This window comes from Orcinus orca, chromosome 3, assembly GCF_937001465.1.
Source record: "Orcinus orca chromosome 3, mOrcOrc1.1, whole genome shotgun sequence".
Classification (NCBI taxonomy): domain Eukaryota; kingdom Metazoa; phylum Chordata; class Mammalia; order Artiodactyla; family Delphinidae; genus Orcinus; species Orcinus orca.
In genome coordinates this window covers 20,070,653-20,089,093 of record NC_064561.1, presented here as the reverse complement: position 1 = coordinate 20,089,093, position 18,441 = coordinate 20,070,653, and the positions used below count along the sequence as shown (strand labels likewise).

Below are 18,441 nucleotides of genomic sequence, written 5' to 3'. Positions count from 1 at the left end.
TCTTCTATAAGAGCAGGCTGCTCTCCTGGGAAATAAGAGGGTAAAGGGAAAGAGAAAAAGAGGGTAAGAGGGAAGAGAGAAAGTGATAAGTGCTAAGTGGGCAGGTGGAAAAGAGACTTGGCAGATGGCTGAGACTTATATGCTAATTCTATTATTAAATGTTATGATCAGAGCAGACTGGACTGGCCCCTGCAGCTACATTTTTCCTTTAAAAACTACTGCCCCTACAAAGAAGAAAGGTGTAAGTTGCTCTAAAGGAGTCTGCTACTCTGGTTTATGAGTGTTGAGAGAGCCATTTTAACTAAGCTGCAGGCAGAGAATTTAGTATGAAACTTAAATCCAAAAACTTAGTTGCTGGTGACAACAGCCAAAGATTTCAAAAGGGAACGATGGAGTCTGAAGACAACTACCAGGAAAGCAACTACCTGGGCAAGGTATGCAAAACAGAAAGGAGGAACATCACTGAGAGCTGAGAGAGCCACATATAAACCTACGACCATTAACTCAGGCCTTAATATGCCACTGGATGGAAAACGCCCTAAGGAACTGCACTTAGGACTTGGCTTGGCACTGTTAAGATACAAAGAAGCAGTGGCACACAGTGGAATAATGTGCACCAACTTTAGAGTTGGACAAAATGGTCTCCAGGCTAGGACTTGACTAGCTGTGTTCCCTTAGGCAAGTTAATTAAGCTCTCTGAGTATCAGGTGACTTACCCACAAAATGACATGATAATAGCATCTATCTTCATGGGTTCTGGTAAGGATCACATCAAATAATCCAAATAAGTTGTAAGAGTGTTCAGCCCACAGAAAGCACTCAGATTATCATTAGTTGTTTATTATTATGTAATTCTCATTATTAGTCTTCCAAATTTATTTCTTAGTCTTAGCCAAAGATTTAAGCCCATCTTTAGAACATACCTACCAGCCTATCTATAATTTGCGTTAGGTCTTAGTCTTAAGTGGTTCCCATACTAATTTGTACAGACAAAATGAACAATAACCAAAGCATTACAGAACAATTACCAATACTATGTAAACATCAGCACACACTTATTTCCAAAACCCTAAGCAGACAAGCAATCAAAAATAAAAACATATGGCCTTGAACTGTAAACAGTGAAGACAATGGCTCCCTGAGTTAAGTGAAAATTATATATACAAAGAAGAGAGATTTGGCAGCATGACAGTGGTTACTCTCAGTTTGTCTCCCTTAACCTCAAAACCACATCAGCAGAAAATAATGGGAGGCCACAGAGTTGTTTACGTTCCTGCTAAGACCGCCAATCCTCCAGCTTAGCACTTTCTCAGTGGGATGTTAGGGGAAAAAGGGAAGGCCTGCTCCACCTGCATGTTGTCTGCCTCAATGCTGCCAGCCTTCCCTATGAGAGTAGTCCCAACAAAAAGGCTATCAACAGAACTAACCATTATCTACCATTCTGACACACGTGGCTGTTTAAATTTAAAACTTAATTAGAATTAAATGTAATTTATTTATTTTTCTTTTTTTAATAAATTTATTTTATTCTTGGCTGCATCGGGTCTTCATTGCTGCACGTGGGCTTTCTCTACTTGTGGTGAGCAGGGGCTACTCTTCATTGCGGTGCACGGGCTTCTCACTGAGGTGGCTTCTCTTGTTGCGGAGCATGGGCTCTAGGTGCACAGGCTTCAGTAGTTGTGGCTTACGGGTCTACAGTGCAGGCTCAGTAGTTGTGGCACATAGGCTTAGCTGCTCCGTGGCATGTGGGATCTTCCCGGACCAGGGTTCGAACCCGTGTCCCCTGCATTGGCAGGTGGATTCTTAACCACTGCACCACCAGGGAAGCCCCCTAAATGTAATTTAAAATTCAGGTCTTCATCACATGAAGTATACATTTCAAGCGTTCAATAGCCACATGTGACTAGTGGCTACCATGTTTGAGTCTACTAATAAAGAACATTTCTGTCACTGCAGACAGTTCCACTGACTAGCACTGCGGAGATAAACATGACTAATTCTATCTTGCCTTAAATCTGTTTACCTTGGACACCCCCAAGAAATTCAAGCTTCCCATAGCTTCTCTCACCACCTAGATTCTCATCCCACGACTCTAATCCGTCATCTGGGGGCACTTTTCTAGTATGACTCAGTCTCCCTCTCCTGCTCTCAAAATGACTCTGCCCTCTGGAATTAGGGTCAGTGATCAAAAAAATCCTCAATATTCTTAACCCTCTCTGTGGAAGTTCTTTCATCTTCTTGCTCGAACTGAAAGATGGCTGTCCTCTGAGCATACTGCTTCTCCTTGTACCTTCTCAGGTACTGGCTGTTTCTTCTTCCTTACAACACAATACCACTGACCTGGAGGTGGGGTAAATATCCTCTTACTCCTCATTGTTGCTTCCAGACTACTGGAAAACCTGGTTTGAAGCACAAACCATTCTGCTACGCCTGCTGCTCCACCTTGAAGAAGTCATCTACTATCCTCCTGGTCACCCACCCCACCCCCTTTCCTGGCCGTTCGCTGAAACTTTTAACATATCACTTGCTGTCTTTCTTTTTGCCAGTCTTGCCATCATTCTTGGTGATTTTAATATGTACATATTAGACTGAAGAATATGAAAGTTGCAGTTTCTGTAGTTCAACCTAAGCTATGATTCATTCAGTATCTGTCCTCTCACTTCCTTTACCTTTTTGCTATCAGCTCCCATGGATCATACCATCTCAGCCTTTCTCAAGTGGGATTTCTGAGAGAGAAGTAAGCCTAATGTCCTCAGGCATCCATTGTATGTAATGCATTAAACTCTGTCCTCCGCATCTAGAATAGTACCAACCAGTTATGTACCATCCTTGGGAGAAGTAAGGAAAACATTCGATTCATTTTCTGTGTTCTGTGGTTCCAGTGAGGAACCCTGACTGAGCCTGTCAATAATAATCATGCCACTTCCAACATCACCACCACCTATCTTTTCCAACTCACTCCTTCTAATACCCTAACTCCAATAATCCTTCAGTCCCACTAGGATGTCTAATTCCAGGCTATCACCTTTTCACTGTCCATCATCCTGTCATGTCCTCACTTTCCTTCTTACCTAACTTAGATCTCATGGTTATTCTACCAACCATTCCCCTGAATATTTTCTCAACTTATTTCTAATTTCTATTGTACTCCCTAGCAAAACCCAATTTTGGTTAAATCCAATTCTCCACCTATTATGTGCCCCTACCTAAGCAGCACAATAGTGCTGACGGTGCTCACAATATATTTAAGACCAAAAACCTCAAGCGGCCCCTCAATACAGCCTAGCAATCCTAATATGTCTCCATAGTCAGTTTATTGTTCTACTCTCCCAGAGACTGTTTCACATCTTCTCTGCTATCTTCAAACTTTCAATATCCATCCTGACTCTGCTGTCACTATTCTTTTTTGTTTCAATATAATACCTTTATTGAGATAAAGTTACATATTATATAATTCACTGAATTACAGTTCATGGCTTTTAGTTTATTCTTAGTATATTCACAGAGTTGTGCAACTATCACCACTACCAATTTTATAACATTTTCATTAACTAAAAAAGAAACAGGTTCCCATTAGCAGTCATTCTCCTTTTCCCCCCAGGATCCCAGCCCTACGCAACCACTCATCTGCTCTTTGTCTCTATGTGTTTGCCTATTCTGGGCGTGTCTTATAAATGGAATCATACAATATGTGGGCTTTTGTGACTGACTTCTTTCACTTAACATATGTTTTCATCTATATCATAGCATGTGACAGTACTTCATTCCTTTTTTTCTCATAGCAGCTGCACCATTTTACATTCCCATCAACAGTGTACCTGGGTTCCAATTTCTCCACATTTTTACCAACATTTGTTATTTTCATTTTTTTAATAGCCATTCTAGTGGGGATGAAGTGGTATCTCATAGTTTTGACTCACATTTCCTTAATGATTAACTATGTTGATCATCTTTTCATGTGCTTGCTGACAATTTGTATATATTCTTAGAGAAAACGTCTATGCAAGTGTTTTGTTTTAACTGAGTCCTTTTTGTTGTTGAGTGGTAAGAATTTTGTATATGTTCTGAAATCTAGACTTTTATCGGATATATGATTTATAAATATTTTCTCCCATTCTGTAGGTTTTCTTTTCACTTTCTTGATAGTGTTCTTTGATGCACAACAGTTTAAATTTTGATGGAGTCCAATTTATCTATTTTTTTCTTTCGTTGCTTGTGCTTTTGGTGTCATATCTAAGAATCCACTGCCAAATCTAAAGTCATGAATATTTACCCCTAGGGACTTCCCTGGCGGTCCAGCAGTTAATACTCTCTGCTTCCAACCCGCAGGGGATGCGGGTTCGATCCCAGGTCAGGAAACTAACATCCCACATGCCGCACGGTGTGGCCAAATAAATAAATAAATAAAATTCACAAAGGAATTGTTAAAAAAAAAAAATTTACCCCTAAGACAGTTTTATAGTTTTAGTACTTACATTTACGTCTTCAATATATTTTTTGTATATGGTGTGAGGCAGGTGTTCAATTTGAAATACTCTTGAAATAAAAAGACCCTATATGCCTCATTCAGTAAACAAATTCTTATTCTCTCAGGTACTAGACTTAATAACCTTATTCTACTAGTGATAGCTTCTAACTAAAAAATCCTAATGACTATGTTGATACTTCCTAAGTATAAGCAACCCTAAAAAAGGCACACATCACTAGGTCCTACAAACAGATGAAAAAATAAAGGCTCAGAGGCTTCAATCCTGTAAATACCTGGGGTAAGATATGATTCCAAGTCTGTTAGACTCCAAAGCCAGTACCACAATACCAAACTGCCCTCTTTGTTGCAGAGAAGCCACACAAGCGCCCTGTCCCTACTCAACTTGTAGCAATTTCTTTTCAAGTTTAGAGATAACCTTGCTTTCTCAAGAAGGTACACTTGAATGTTGAGCTCTTGACCTTAGTCTTTACTGCTGCTATAGCTGACCCCTGCATTTGAAGTGTTAGCCTGGTTTCCTCAACACTTTTCCATAGAAGGCAAAAGTACTCATATAAAAATATGCTTGGGGCTTCCCTGGTGGCGCAGTGGTTAAGAATCTGCCTACCAATGCAGGGGACACAGGATCGAGCCCTAGTCCGGGAAGATCCCACATGCCGCAGAGCAACTAAGCCTGTGCACCACAACTACTGAGCCCACCTGCTGCAACCACTGAAGGCCGCATGCCTAGAGCCCATGCTCCACAACAAGAGAAGCCACAGCAATAAGAAGCCCATGCACTGCAATGAAGAGCAGCCCCTGCTCGCCTCAACTAGAGAAAGCCCACGCTCAGCAATGAAGACCCAACATAGCCAAAAATAAATAAATTAAAAAAAAAAAAAGCTTGGCAGTGCCCCCACCACCCTGAGACTTCAAGGAAAGAATTAATACTGAGAAAAATCCTTAAACCATAAACTCCTACTTAGGATATAGAAATAAAGGGTCTACAACCATTATATTTTTATGAACAAAATTCCTCAATCTATGAGGAACTGAATAATTTAGAGACCTTAGAAAAACAGTCACTTGTCTAGCTCCTACTAATACTTGTGCATAATATTTATAGCACAATCTTTTTCTTTAACAGCTGGCATTTTTATTTAAGCAGTTTGACAATATATATATAGAATTTTTAAATAATTCATATTTTCTGACCCATGAATTAAAATTTGGAAATCTATTCTGAGGGAATCATCTGCATTTAGACAAGATCATAAGACAAAGATATTTTATCAAAGCATTATTTATAATAATGAAAATTTTAAACAACCCAGTGTTCAAATACAGAATGAAATACTATGCAGAAATTCAAAATAAAGACTGAAAGGAAATACACCAAAATGTTAACTGTAATTGGGGTAGGGGAATTAGGCGGGTGGTTATTTTTGGATGATTATCTTTCTATGTTGCAAATTTTTTTCAATGAGCATAGACTAGTCTTACAATTTAAAAAATTATTTTAATATTGAGACACCCCTAATGAAATAACAGATCTGGGCAATGATCATCAATGACTATTAGCTGAAAGCTGGGCTTTCTGATGGATGGATTAGGCTGATCCCACTAGTCAATCTTAACATCATAAAAGAAAGACAACCAGACAGTATGTTTCTCACAATCTGATGCAGTATGAAATATTTAATACCACCTATGAGCTACTCTTTTGTCAAAAAAAAAAATCTAAACTGAATCTGATCAAGCCTCAAATCAAAATAGAAGTTTCCAGGGGCTTCCCTGGTGGTGCAGTGGTTGAGAGTCCACCTGCTGATGCAGGGGACACGGGTTCGTGCCCCGGTCTGGGAAGATCCCACATGCCGCAGAGCGGCTGGGCCCGTGAGCCATGGCTGCTGAGCCTGTGTGTCCGGAGCCTGTGATCTGCAACGGGAGAGGCCACAACAGTGAGAGACCCGCGTACCGCAAAAAAAAAAAAAAAAAAAATAGAAGTTTCCAGAAATTATAGTTTAGAACAGGAGACCATGGGCAGCGGAGTCGAGATGGCGGAGTAAGAGGACGCAGAGTTCACGTTTCCTCACAACTAGGGCACCTACCAGGTGCTGGTGGGGGACCCTGGACACCTAAGAGGATGGGAGGAACCTCTGTGTGACCAGGTAGGATGTGGTAGGGAGAGGGGGTAGAAGTGGAGGTCAGACGGGGCTGGTGTTCCTGAGGGGCAGCTGGAGGAGGGGAGGGGTTCCCGTGTCCGGAGAAGCCCACCCATGTGAGGGGAACAGCAGGGACAGGGAGAGACCTTCGGGGTATCAGAGAAGAATTCAGCCAGCGTTTCCCCTGCCCGCTCAGGCCCCAGCGAGCGTGCTGGGATCCTGGGCCTGAACCTCTGCCCTCTGGGGCCCCCTCCGGCCATGCTGAGCCTAAGCCCCATCCCCGCCACCCCCCAGGGCCTTTTCCAGTTGTGCAGGTCCTGAGCCTAGGCCCCGCATCCCCCGCCAAGGCCTTTTCTGGCTGCACAGGGCCTAAGCCTAAGCCCCCTCCCCTGCAACCCCCAATGCCAAGGCCTTTTCTGGCTTTTTTTTTTTTTTGCTGTTGTGGTTCTGTTATGCCTTGTTATTGTTGTTTCATTTATATATATTTTTCTAATATATTTTTTATTTTTCTAGTTTTACTTTATTTTTTATTCTTTGTTATTGTTCTACTCCTTTTTGTTTGTTGCCTTTTTTTTTTTTTTTTCCATGTGGCTTGCAGGATCCTGGTTCCCAGGCCAGGGGTCAGGCCTGAGCTTCTGTGGTGGGAGCACCAAGTCCAACTGCTGGACTAACAGAGAACCTCAGAACCCAGGGAATACTAATCGGTGTGAGGTCTCCTGGAGTTCCTCATCTCAGTACCAAGACCTGGCTCTACCCAACTGCCTGCAAACTCCAGTGCTGGATGCCTCAGGCCAAACAACCAGCAAGACAGGAACACAGCCACACCCATCAAAAATAAAAAAGAAAGAGACAACAAAAAAATATGTTACAGATGAAGGAATAAGGTAAAAACCTATGAGACCAAATGAATGAAGAGGAAATACTCAACCTACCTGAAAAAGAATTAAGAGTCATGATAGTAAAGATGATCCAAAATCTCAGAAATAGAATGGAGGCATGGATCAAGAAAACACAAGAAATGTTTAACAAGAACCTAGAAGAAATAAAGAACAAACAGTGATGGGGACTTCCCTGGTGGCGCAGTGGTTGGGACTTTGCCTGCCAACGCAGGGGACATGGGTTTGAGCCCTGGTCCGGGAAGATCCCACATGCCACAGAGCAACTAAGCTCATGCACCACAACTACTGAGCGTGAGCTCTGGAGCCCACAAGCCACCACTACTGAGCCCACGTGCCACAACTACTGAAGCCCGCATGCCTAGAGCTCGTGCTCTGCAACAAGAGAAGCCACCACAATAAGAAGCCTGCGCACCACAATGAAGAATAGCCCTCACTCGCCACAACTAGAGAAAGCCCGTGCGCAGCAACGAAGACCCAACGCAACGAAAAATATAAATAAATAAATAAATAAATTTAAAAAGAACAGTGATAAATAACACAATAACTGAAATGGAAAATACACTAGGAGGAATCGATAGCAGAATAACTGAAACAGAAGAACAAATAAGTGAGCTGAAGATAGAATGGTGGAAATAACTGCTGAGGAGCAGAATAAAGAAAAAACAATGAAAAGAAATGAGGACAGTCTCAGAGACCTCTGGGACAACATTAAACACACCAACATTTGAACTATAGGGTCCCAGAAGCCGAAGAGAAAGAGAAAGGGTCTGAGAAAATATTTGAAGAGATTATAGTTGAAAACTTCCCTATCATGGGAAAAGAAATAGTCACCCAAGTCCAGGAAGTGCAGAGAGCCCCAAACAGGATAAACCCAAGGAGAAAAACACCAAGACACATATTAATCAAACTAACAACAATTAGGTTCAAAGAAAAAATATTAGAAGCAGCAAGGAAAAAGCAACAAATAACATACAAGGAAATCACCATAAGGTTATCAGCTGATTTTTCATCAGAAACTCTGAGGGCCACAAGGGAGTGGCAGGATATATTTAAAGTGATGAAAGGAAAAAACCTACAACCAAATACCAACATTACTCTACCCAGCAAGGATCTCATTCAGATTTGATGGAGAAATAAAAAGCTTTACAGACAAGCAAAAGCTAAGAGAATTCAGCACCACCAAATCAGCTTTACAACAAATGCTAAAGGAACTTCTATAGGTGGGAAACACAAGAGAAGAAAAAGACTCACGAAAACAAACCCCAAACAATTAAGAAAACGGTAACAGAAACATACATCTAGATAATTATCTTCAGTGTAAATGGATTAAATGCTCCAACCAAGACACAGGCTCGCTGAATGGACACAAAAACAAAACCCATATGTATGCTGTCTACAAGAGACCCACTTCAGACATAGGGACACATACAGACTGCAAGTGAAGGGATGGAAAAAGATATTCCATGCAAATGGACATCAAAAGAAAGCTGGAGTAGCAATACTCAACCCAGATAAAATAGACTTTAAAATAAAGACTGTTACAAGAAATAAGGAAGGACACTACATAATGATCAAGGGATTAATCAGAAGAAGATGTAACAATTATGAAGATTTATGCACCCAACATAGGAGCAGCTCAATACATAAGGCAAATACTAACAGCCATAAAAGGGGAAATCAATAGTAACACAATAATAGTGGGGGACTTTAACACCCCACACACACCAATGGATAGATCACCCAGACAGAAAATAAATAAGGAAACACAAGCTTTAAATGACACAATAGTCCAGATAGATTTAATTGATATTTATAGGACATTCCACCCATAAACGACAGAATACACTTTCATCTCAAGTGCACATGGAACATTCTCCAGGACAGATCACATCTTAGGTCACAAATCCAGCCTTGGAAAATTTAAGAAAACTGAAATTGTATCAAGCATCTTTTCCAACCACAAGGCTATGAGATTAGAAATCAATTACAGGAGGGCTTCCCTGGTGGCACAGTGGTTGGGAATCCACCTGCCAATGCAGGGGACACGGGTTCAAGTCCTGGTCCAGAAAGGTCCCACATGCTGAGGAGCAACTAAGCCCGTGTGCCACAACTACTGAGCCTGCACTCTAAGGCCTGCATGCCACAACTACTGAAGCCTGTGTGCCTAGAGCCCGTGCTCCACAACAAGAGAAGCCACTACAATGAGAAGCCTGTGCACCACAAAGAAGAGTAGGCCCTCGCTCATGGCAACTAAAGAAAGCCCGCGCACAGCAACAAAGACTCAATACAGCCAAATATAAATAAATTAAAATAAATAAGTTAAAAAGAAAACAATACCAAGGGCATTTAAAAGAAAAATCAGGGCTTCCCTGGTGGTGCAGTGGTTAAGAGTCCGCCTGCCGATGCAGGGGACACAAGTTCGTGCCCCGGTCTGGGAGGATCCCACATGCCGCGGAGCAGCTGGGCCCATGAGCCATGGCCACTGAGCCTGCATGTCCGGAGCCTGTGCTCCACAACGGGAGACAACGCAGCAGTGAGAGGCCTGTGTACCACAAAAAAAAAAAAAAAAAGAAAGAAAAAAAAAGAAAAATCAATTACAAGAAAAACACTATAAAAAACACCAACACATGGAGGCTAAACAATATACTAATAAACAACCAAGGTATCACTGAAGAAATCAAAGAGGAAATCAAAAAACACACAGAAACAAATGACAACAAAAACACGACAACCCTAAACCTATGGGACACCGCAAAAGCAGTTCTAAGAGGGAAGTTTATAGCAATTCAATCTCACCTCAAGAAACAAGAAAAATCTCAAATAAACAATCTAACCTTATACCTAAAGCAACTAGAGAAAGAAGAACAAAAAACCCCAAAGTTAGTAGAAGGAAAGAAATCATAAAGGTCAGAGCAGAAATAAATAAAATAGAAACGAAGAAAACAATAGCAAAGATCAATAAAATTGGTTCTTTGAGAAGATAAAATTGATAAACATTTAGCCAGACTCAACAAGAAAAAAGGGAGAGGACTCAAATCAATAAAATTAGAAATGAAAAAGGAGACATTACAACTACCACAGAAGTACAAAGGATACCACAGAAGTACAAAGGATACCACAGAAGTACAAAGGATCATAAGAGACTACTACAAGCAACTATATGCCAATAAAAATGGACAATCTGGAAGAAACAGACACATTCTTGGAAAGGTACAACTTTCCAAGACTGAACCAGGAAGAATTAGAAAATATAAACGGACTAATCACAAGTAATGAAATTGAAACTGTAATTAAAAATTTTCCAGCAAACAAAAGTCCAGGACCAGATGGCTTCACAGGCCAATTCTATCAAACATTTAGAGAAGAGCTAACACCTATCCTCCTCAAACTCTTCCAAAAAAATTGCAGAGGGAGGAACACTCCCAAACACATTCTGCGAGGCCACCATCACCCTGATACCAAAGCCAGACAAAGATATGACAAGAAAATTACAGACCAGTATCACTGATAAACACAGATGCAAAAATCCTGAACAAAATATTAGCAAACAGAATCCAACAGCACATTAAAAGGATCATACACCATGATCAAGTGGGGTTCACCCCAGGAATAAAAGGATTCTTCAATACACACAAATCAATCAATGTGATAAACCATATTAACGAATTGAAGGAGAAAGCCCATATGATCATCCCAATAGATGCAGGAAAAGCTTTTGACAAAATTCAATACCGATTTATGATAAAAACTCTCCAGAAAGTGGGCACAGAGAGAACCTACCTCAACATAATAAAAGCCATATACGACAAACACATAGCAAGCATCATTCTCAATGGTGAAAAACTGAAAGCATTTCCTCTAAGATCAGGAACAAGATAAGGATGTCCACTCTCACCACATTATTCAACACAGTATTGGAAGTCCTAGCCAAGGCAATCAGAGAAGAAAAAGAAATAAAAAGAATCCAAATTGAAAAAGAAGTAAAGCTGTCACTGTCTGCAGATGACATGATACTATACTTAGAAAATCCTAAAGATGCCACCAGAAAACTACCAAATCACTGAATTTGGTAAAGTTGTAGGATACAAAATTAATGCACAGAAATCTCTTGCATTCCTATACACTAACAATGACGGATCAGAAGGAGAAATTAAGGAAACAATCCCATTTACCAATGCAACAAAAAGAATAAAACACCTAGGAATAAACCCACCTAAGGAGGCAAAAGACCTATACTCAGAAAACTATAAAACACTGATAAAAGAAATCAAAGATGACACAAACACATGGAGAGATATACCATATTCTTGGATTGGAAGAATCAATATTGTGAAAATGACTATACTACCCAAAGCAATCTACAGATTCAATGCAATCCCTATCAAATTACCAATGGCATTTTTCACAGAATTAGAACAAAAAATTTTACAATTTGTATGGAAACACAAAAGGCCCCGAATAGCCAAAACAATCTTGAGAAAGAAAAACAGAGCTGGAGGAATCAGGCTCCCTGACTTCAGACTATACTACAAAGCTGCAGTAATCAAGACAGTATGGTACTAGCACAAAAACAGAAATATAGATCAATGGTACAGGATAGAAAGCCCAGAGATAAACCTACAGACCTATGGTCACCAAATCTATGAGAAAGGAGGCAAGAATATACAGTGGAGGGACTTCCCTAGTGGGGCAGTGGTTAAGAATCCACCTGTGAATGCAGGGGGACACGGGTGTGATCCCTGGTCTGGGAAGATCCCACATGCCGTGGAGCAACTAAGCCTGTGAGCTACAACTACTGAGCCTGTGCTCTAGAGCCTGTGAACCACAACTACTGAGGCCGTGAGCCACAACTACTGAAGCCCACATGCCTAGAGCCCGTGCTCCACAACAAGAGATGACACTGCAATAAGAAGCCTGCGCACAGCAATGAAGAGTAGAGAAAGCCCGCGCGCAGCAACAAAGACCCAATGTACCAAAAATAAATCAATTAATTAATTTTTAAAAAATATTTTTTTAAAAAAATATACAGTGGAGAAAAGACAGTCTCTTCAATAAGTGTTATTGGGATAACTGGACAGCTACATGCAAAAGAATGAAATTAGAACACACCCTAACACCATACAGAAAAGTAAACTCAAAATGGACTGAAGATCTAAATGCAAGTCCAGACACTATAAAACTCTTAGAGGAAAACATATGAGAAACACTCTTTGACATAAATCACAAGATCTTTTTTGACCCACCTCCTAATGAAAATAAAAACAAAAATAAACAAATGGGACCTAATCAAACTTAAAAGCTTTTGCACAGCAAAGGAAACCATAAACAAGACAAAAAAGACAACCCTCAGAATGGGAGAAAATATTTGCAAACGAAGCAACTGACAAAGGATTAATCTCCAAGTTACACAAACAGCTCGTGCAGCTCAATATCAAAAAAAAGCAAAGAACCCAGTCAAAACATGGGCAGAAGACCTAAATAGACGTTTCTCCAAAGAAGACATATAGGTGGCCAACAAATACATGAAAAGATTTTCAACATCCCTAATTACTAGAGAAATGCAAATCAAAACTACAATGAGGTATCACTTCACACCGGTCAGAATGGCCATCAACAGAAAATCTACAAACAATAAATACTGGAGAGGGTGTGGAGAAAAGGGAACCCTCTTACGCTGTTGGTGGGAATGTAAATTGATACAGCCACTGTGAAGAGCAGTACGGATGTTCCTTAAAAAACTAAAAATAGAACTACCATATAACCCAGCAATCCCACTCCTGGGCATATACCCTCAGAAAACCGTAATTCAAAGAGACACCTGTAGGGGCTTCCCTGGTGGTGCAGTGGCTAAGAATCTGCCTGCCAATGCAGGGGACACAGGTTTGAGTCCTGGTCTGGGAAGATCCCACATGCCGCGGAGCAACTAAGCCCATGCGCCACAACTACTGAGCCTGTGCTCTAGAGTCCGTGCTCTAGAGCCCGCGAGCCACAACTACTGAGCCCGTGTGCCTAGAGCCTGTGCTCCACAACAAGAGAAGCCACCACAATGAGAAGCCCGCGCACTGCAACAAAGAGTAGCCCCCACTCGCCGCAACCAGAGAAAACCCATGTGCTGCAACGAAGACCTAAACACAGCCAAATATAAATAAATAAATTAAATTAAAAAAAAAAAGACACATGTATCCCAATGTTCACTGCAGCACTATTTACAATAGCCAGGATATGGAACAAACCTAAATGTCCATCAACAGATGAATAAAGAAGATGTGGTACATATATACAATGGAATATTCTCAGCCATAAAAGGAATGAAATTGGGTCATTTGTAGAGATATGGATGGACCTAGAGTCTGTCATACAGAGTGAAGTTAAGAAAGAGAAAAACATATCATATATTAATGCATATATGTGGAATCTAGAAAAATAGTGCAGATGAACCTATTTGCAGGGCAGGAATAGAGATGCACATGTAGAGAACAGATGTGTGGACACAGGGTTGGAGGGGAGGGGAGGGTGGGATGAATTGGGAGATTAGGTTTGACATAAATACACTACCATGTGTAAAATAGATAGCTAGTGGGAACCTGTGTTATAGCACAGGGAGCTCAGCTCAGTGCTGTATGATGACCTAGATGGGAGGGATTGAGGGGGGTGGGGTGGGAGGGAGGTTCAAAAGGGAGAGGATATATGTATACATATAGCTGATTCACTTCATTGTACAGCAGAAACGAACACAACATTTTAAAGCAATTATACACCAAAAAAAAAAAAAAAGAACAGAAGACCATGCTAAAGATAGAATAGGGATACAATCAGCAAAATTCAGGAGGGAAATTCTGAAAGACAAAAAGCCAATCTTTTAACAAATAAACTATAAAGAAAACAAAGAGATAAGGATAACAGATTAAAGAAACTTGAAAGACTTCAACCAAATGAAACACATAAACCTTGTTTGGACCCTGATTTGAACAAACCATTAAGAAAGAAATTATGATATGACTGGGGAAAGAGAGATGCTGACTGGTGTGACAATGGTACTGTGGCTGTATTTTTTTAAAAATAGTCCTTATCTTTTAATATTACAATATTTAATAATATGCCTGAAAATTGCTTCAAAAAATCTAGTGGGAGGTGGATGTGAGGAATGTTATACATAAAAAAAGACTGGTCATATGTTGGTAATTGCTGAAGCTGGAAAACAGGTTCATAGGGATTCATTATACTGTTAAACAATAAAAATAAAAAACAGTCTCAAAACAAACCTGCTGTTCAAAGCTAACTACAGGCAACATCACAGATATTGTGGATTCAGTTCCAAACAAGTGCAATGAAGCAAATATCGTGATAAAGTGAGCCACACAAATTTTCTGGTTTCCCAATGCATATGAAGGTTATATCTACACTATACTGTAATCTTTTTTTTTTTTTTTTTTTTGTGGTACACGGGCCTCTCACTGTTGTGGCCTCTCCCATGGCGGAGCACAGGCTCCGGACACGCAGGCTCAGCGACCATGGCTCACGGGCCTAGCCGCTCCACGGCATGTGGGATCTTCCCGGACCGGGGCACGAACCCGTGTCCCCTGCATCAGCAGGCAGACTCTCAACCACTGCGCCACCAGGGAAGCCCTGTAATCTTTTTTTTTTTTTAATTTATATTGGTGTATAGTTGATTTACAGTGTTGTGTTACTTTCAGGTGTACAGCAAAGTGAATCAGTTATACATATACCCACTCTTTTTTAGATTCTTTTCCCATATAGGCCATTACAGAGTACTGAGTAGAGTTCCCTGTGCTATACAGTAGGTTCTTAGTATACTATAGTTTTTTAAGCGTGCAACAGCATTATGTCTAAAAAAAAAATGTACATACCTTAATTAAAAATACTTTATTGCTGAAAAATGCTAACCATCATCTGAGTCTTCAGTGAGTTATAGTAGTAACATCAAAGATCACTGATCACAGATCACCATAACAAATACAAGAATGAAAATCTTTGAAATATTGTCAAGAATTACCAAAATGTGAAACAGAGACATGAAGTGAGCAAAGGCTATTGGAAAAATGGTGCTGATAGACTTGCTCGACAAAGGATTACCACACATATTTAATTTGTAGAAAAACACAATAAAACATAGTGCAACGAAACAAGGTATGCATGTAAATAAAACCAAAAAAGTAAGGAAAAAATACACATCAAACTGTTAACAGTGGCTTGAACTGGACCAAATCATGGGTGAGTTTTTTCTGAGTAAAATTTTCCAATGTAAGAAACCAATGTTACCTCAATTAAAAAAAATTTTTTTCCCACTTAAATCTTCTACAATGAAGATGTACTGCTTTAAAAAAAATTGTTAGAAGGCAAAATAGCATAATGATTAAGAGTGGAACCTGTGGATAAATGGTAAAATTCCAGGACTGAAGCAGGAAAAGTCAAAGCAACCTCACAACTTCTTGTACTAAAAAGTAAGGAAGTGCTCAAAAAACTGACGGGCACATGACAAAAAGTTACAGAAGACACCTGAAGGGACTTTCACCGGTCAAATGTGGACAACAAAATGACTACTAGAAAGAATGAATTATGACACATTAAATTTTAAAAAATGAATCCATACCACATTAAAAAAATTAATGGGAAAGGGAAAAGTTTCTTTCTACAGAAGAATGTCAGCTAATTAATGCAGAAGAATGGCAGGAATACAAAAATCACCATTTACTATAATAATAACAATTAATTTAAGCAAGACTCACCAATGGATGCTAAAACCATGGGTGAATGCCTGTTAGGGAACAGGATGTTCATACAGCCTTAAAGTATTACCCCACAGATGACATACTGATTACAAAGGGAAAAGGTACATTTGCAGAAGGAAATCTGGTAGACATTACCTTAGAGGATCAAATTTAACAACCCCCATAGCACAAACTGATATCATTTGCCCCCTGATGTGATGTGTTACGGATTGAATATTTGTGTTACCCCAACACTCATATGTTGAAATTCTAACCTCCAGTGTGATGGTATTAGAATATGGGCCTTTGGGTAGTGATTAGGTCGAGAGGGTCTGCCTTCATGAATGGGATTAGCGCCATTATAAGGGACTGAAGAGGCCAGAGCTCTCTCCTTCCACTACATGAGGACACAGCAAGATGTCAGAAGTCTGCAACCCAGAAGAGGGCTATCACCAGAACCCAACCATGCTGGCATCCTGATCACAGACTTACAGACTCCAAAACTGTGAGAAATAAATTTCCATTGTTTATAAGCCACTCAATCTATGGTACTTTGTTAGAGCAGTCCAAACTGACAAAGGCATGATGCATTTAGAAGAATACTACACTCTCTTTGTTATTATTTCCTGCCAAAAATGTTCTGACCTAAATCTAATCATAAGAAAACATAAGACAAATCCAAAGTGACTAATATTCTGGGAGGAAAAACCAGAGAGGAAAAACCCCATATTCTGTGAATAAACTCTGCCCAGGTCTCTGGCTGACTCCAGAACCACTCTTGCACTAGACAGACTCCAGTTAAAGATAAAGAACCAAACTGAGATATGGACTGCTTCCCTAAACAAGAGTGTGTAGCTTGATTCCAACCCAGTTAACTGTCTGATGAAACAAAATATAATATTTTTCTGAGGAATAAAACACACACTAGAATATCCACAATATAACATTCACAATGTCCAGGATACAATCCAAAATTACTTAACATACAAAGAGAATGAGGAAAATGTGACCTGTTTTCAATTTATAGGGGTAAACAATTTGAATGACTGCAGATTTCTTATCAGAAACTGTGGAGGTCAGAAGATAGTGGAACAAAATCTTTAAATTGCTAAAAGGGAAAAACCTATCAACCCAAAATTCTATATTCAGTGAAAATATCCTTCAAGAATGATGATGAGGTACTCAATACATGTTTGTTGGATTGTTTTGGAACTAAATTGCACAGATCAAATTAATGATATTTGAACAGAACAGTGCACAATGAACAGGATTTCAGAAATGCAGATGGAGACTAAATGGATATCAGAGGTGTAGTTTTTGAAAGAAATACAGCAGCATTTGATAATTCAGAAGATATTGATCCTAAGAAGTTCAACTTGAATGACTGACAAAACCAATATAATATTAACAGAACTGAGAAAATCAGAAAGAAGAGCTAGATAAGGAGGTAAAAGATGAATTCTGATCTGATTGGTTCTCTTTGAAAACCAAGCTCAGCAATTAACTTTTGGGAAAAAGTCATATTTTTGATTTCATACTAATTATAAAATAGCATTTGCTTAATTCATTTATCTTAACCATGGAATGGTTAAGGCAAAGATTAAGAAATAAGTGAAAGATTTAAAAACCAGACACAATAAAGATGTTAAAAAAAAACCAAAATTAAAATAAAAAAAAGACAAAGAAAATTTGTATATAAACTTTAAAAAAAAGAATGATGATGAAATCAGACATTTTTCAGATAATAAAATTATTAAGGAAGTTTGTAACCAGCAGACCCACCCTGTAAGAAATGCTAAAGGCAATTCTTCAGGCTGAAGGGGATGATACTACACAGACTCAGATCATCAGGAAGAACTGAAGAGTATCAAAAATGGTAAATATCTAGTAAAGAACATTTTCCTCTTAATTTCTTTACAATCCACAGCAACTATTTAAAACAAAACTATAACATTGTTTTATGGGATTTATAATATACGTAGATGTACATGTGATATATGACAACTACAGCATAAAGGAGAAGGTAGTAAATGTACATATACAATTGTAAGATTTCTATACTTTTCATAAAGTGGTATTAACTCTAAGTAGACTGTAAAAGCCTACCTTGCCCCAACAGTAGCCACTAAAAATAGAAGTATAGCTTCAAAAAATAAAGGGCAAAAAAGGCAATTCTATAGCATATT

The 18,441-nt window shown here is 39.4% G+C and overlaps 1 protein-coding gene across 7 annotated transcripts in view; it reads right to left on the bottom strand.

Moving 5' to 3' along the window:
* UIMC1 (ubiquitin interaction motif containing 1) overlaps window positions 1–18,441 on the bottom strand; it is a 138,521-nt gene that overhangs the window by 10,330 nt on the left and 109,750 nt on the right. Inside the window, exon 10 of one of the 7 annotated variants that reach the window (XM_049707081.1) lies at window positions 9,896–10,068. The exons of the other annotated variants lie outside the window; for them this stretch is intronic. Within the exon in view, the coding sequence (XP_049563038.1) occupies window positions 9,911–10,068 (158 nt within the window). The 3' untranslated portion in view covers window positions 9,896–9,910. Of the gene's footprint in view, window positions 1–9,895; window positions 10,069–18,441 lie in introns of those variants that run through there. 7 annotated transcript variants of the gene reach the window in all.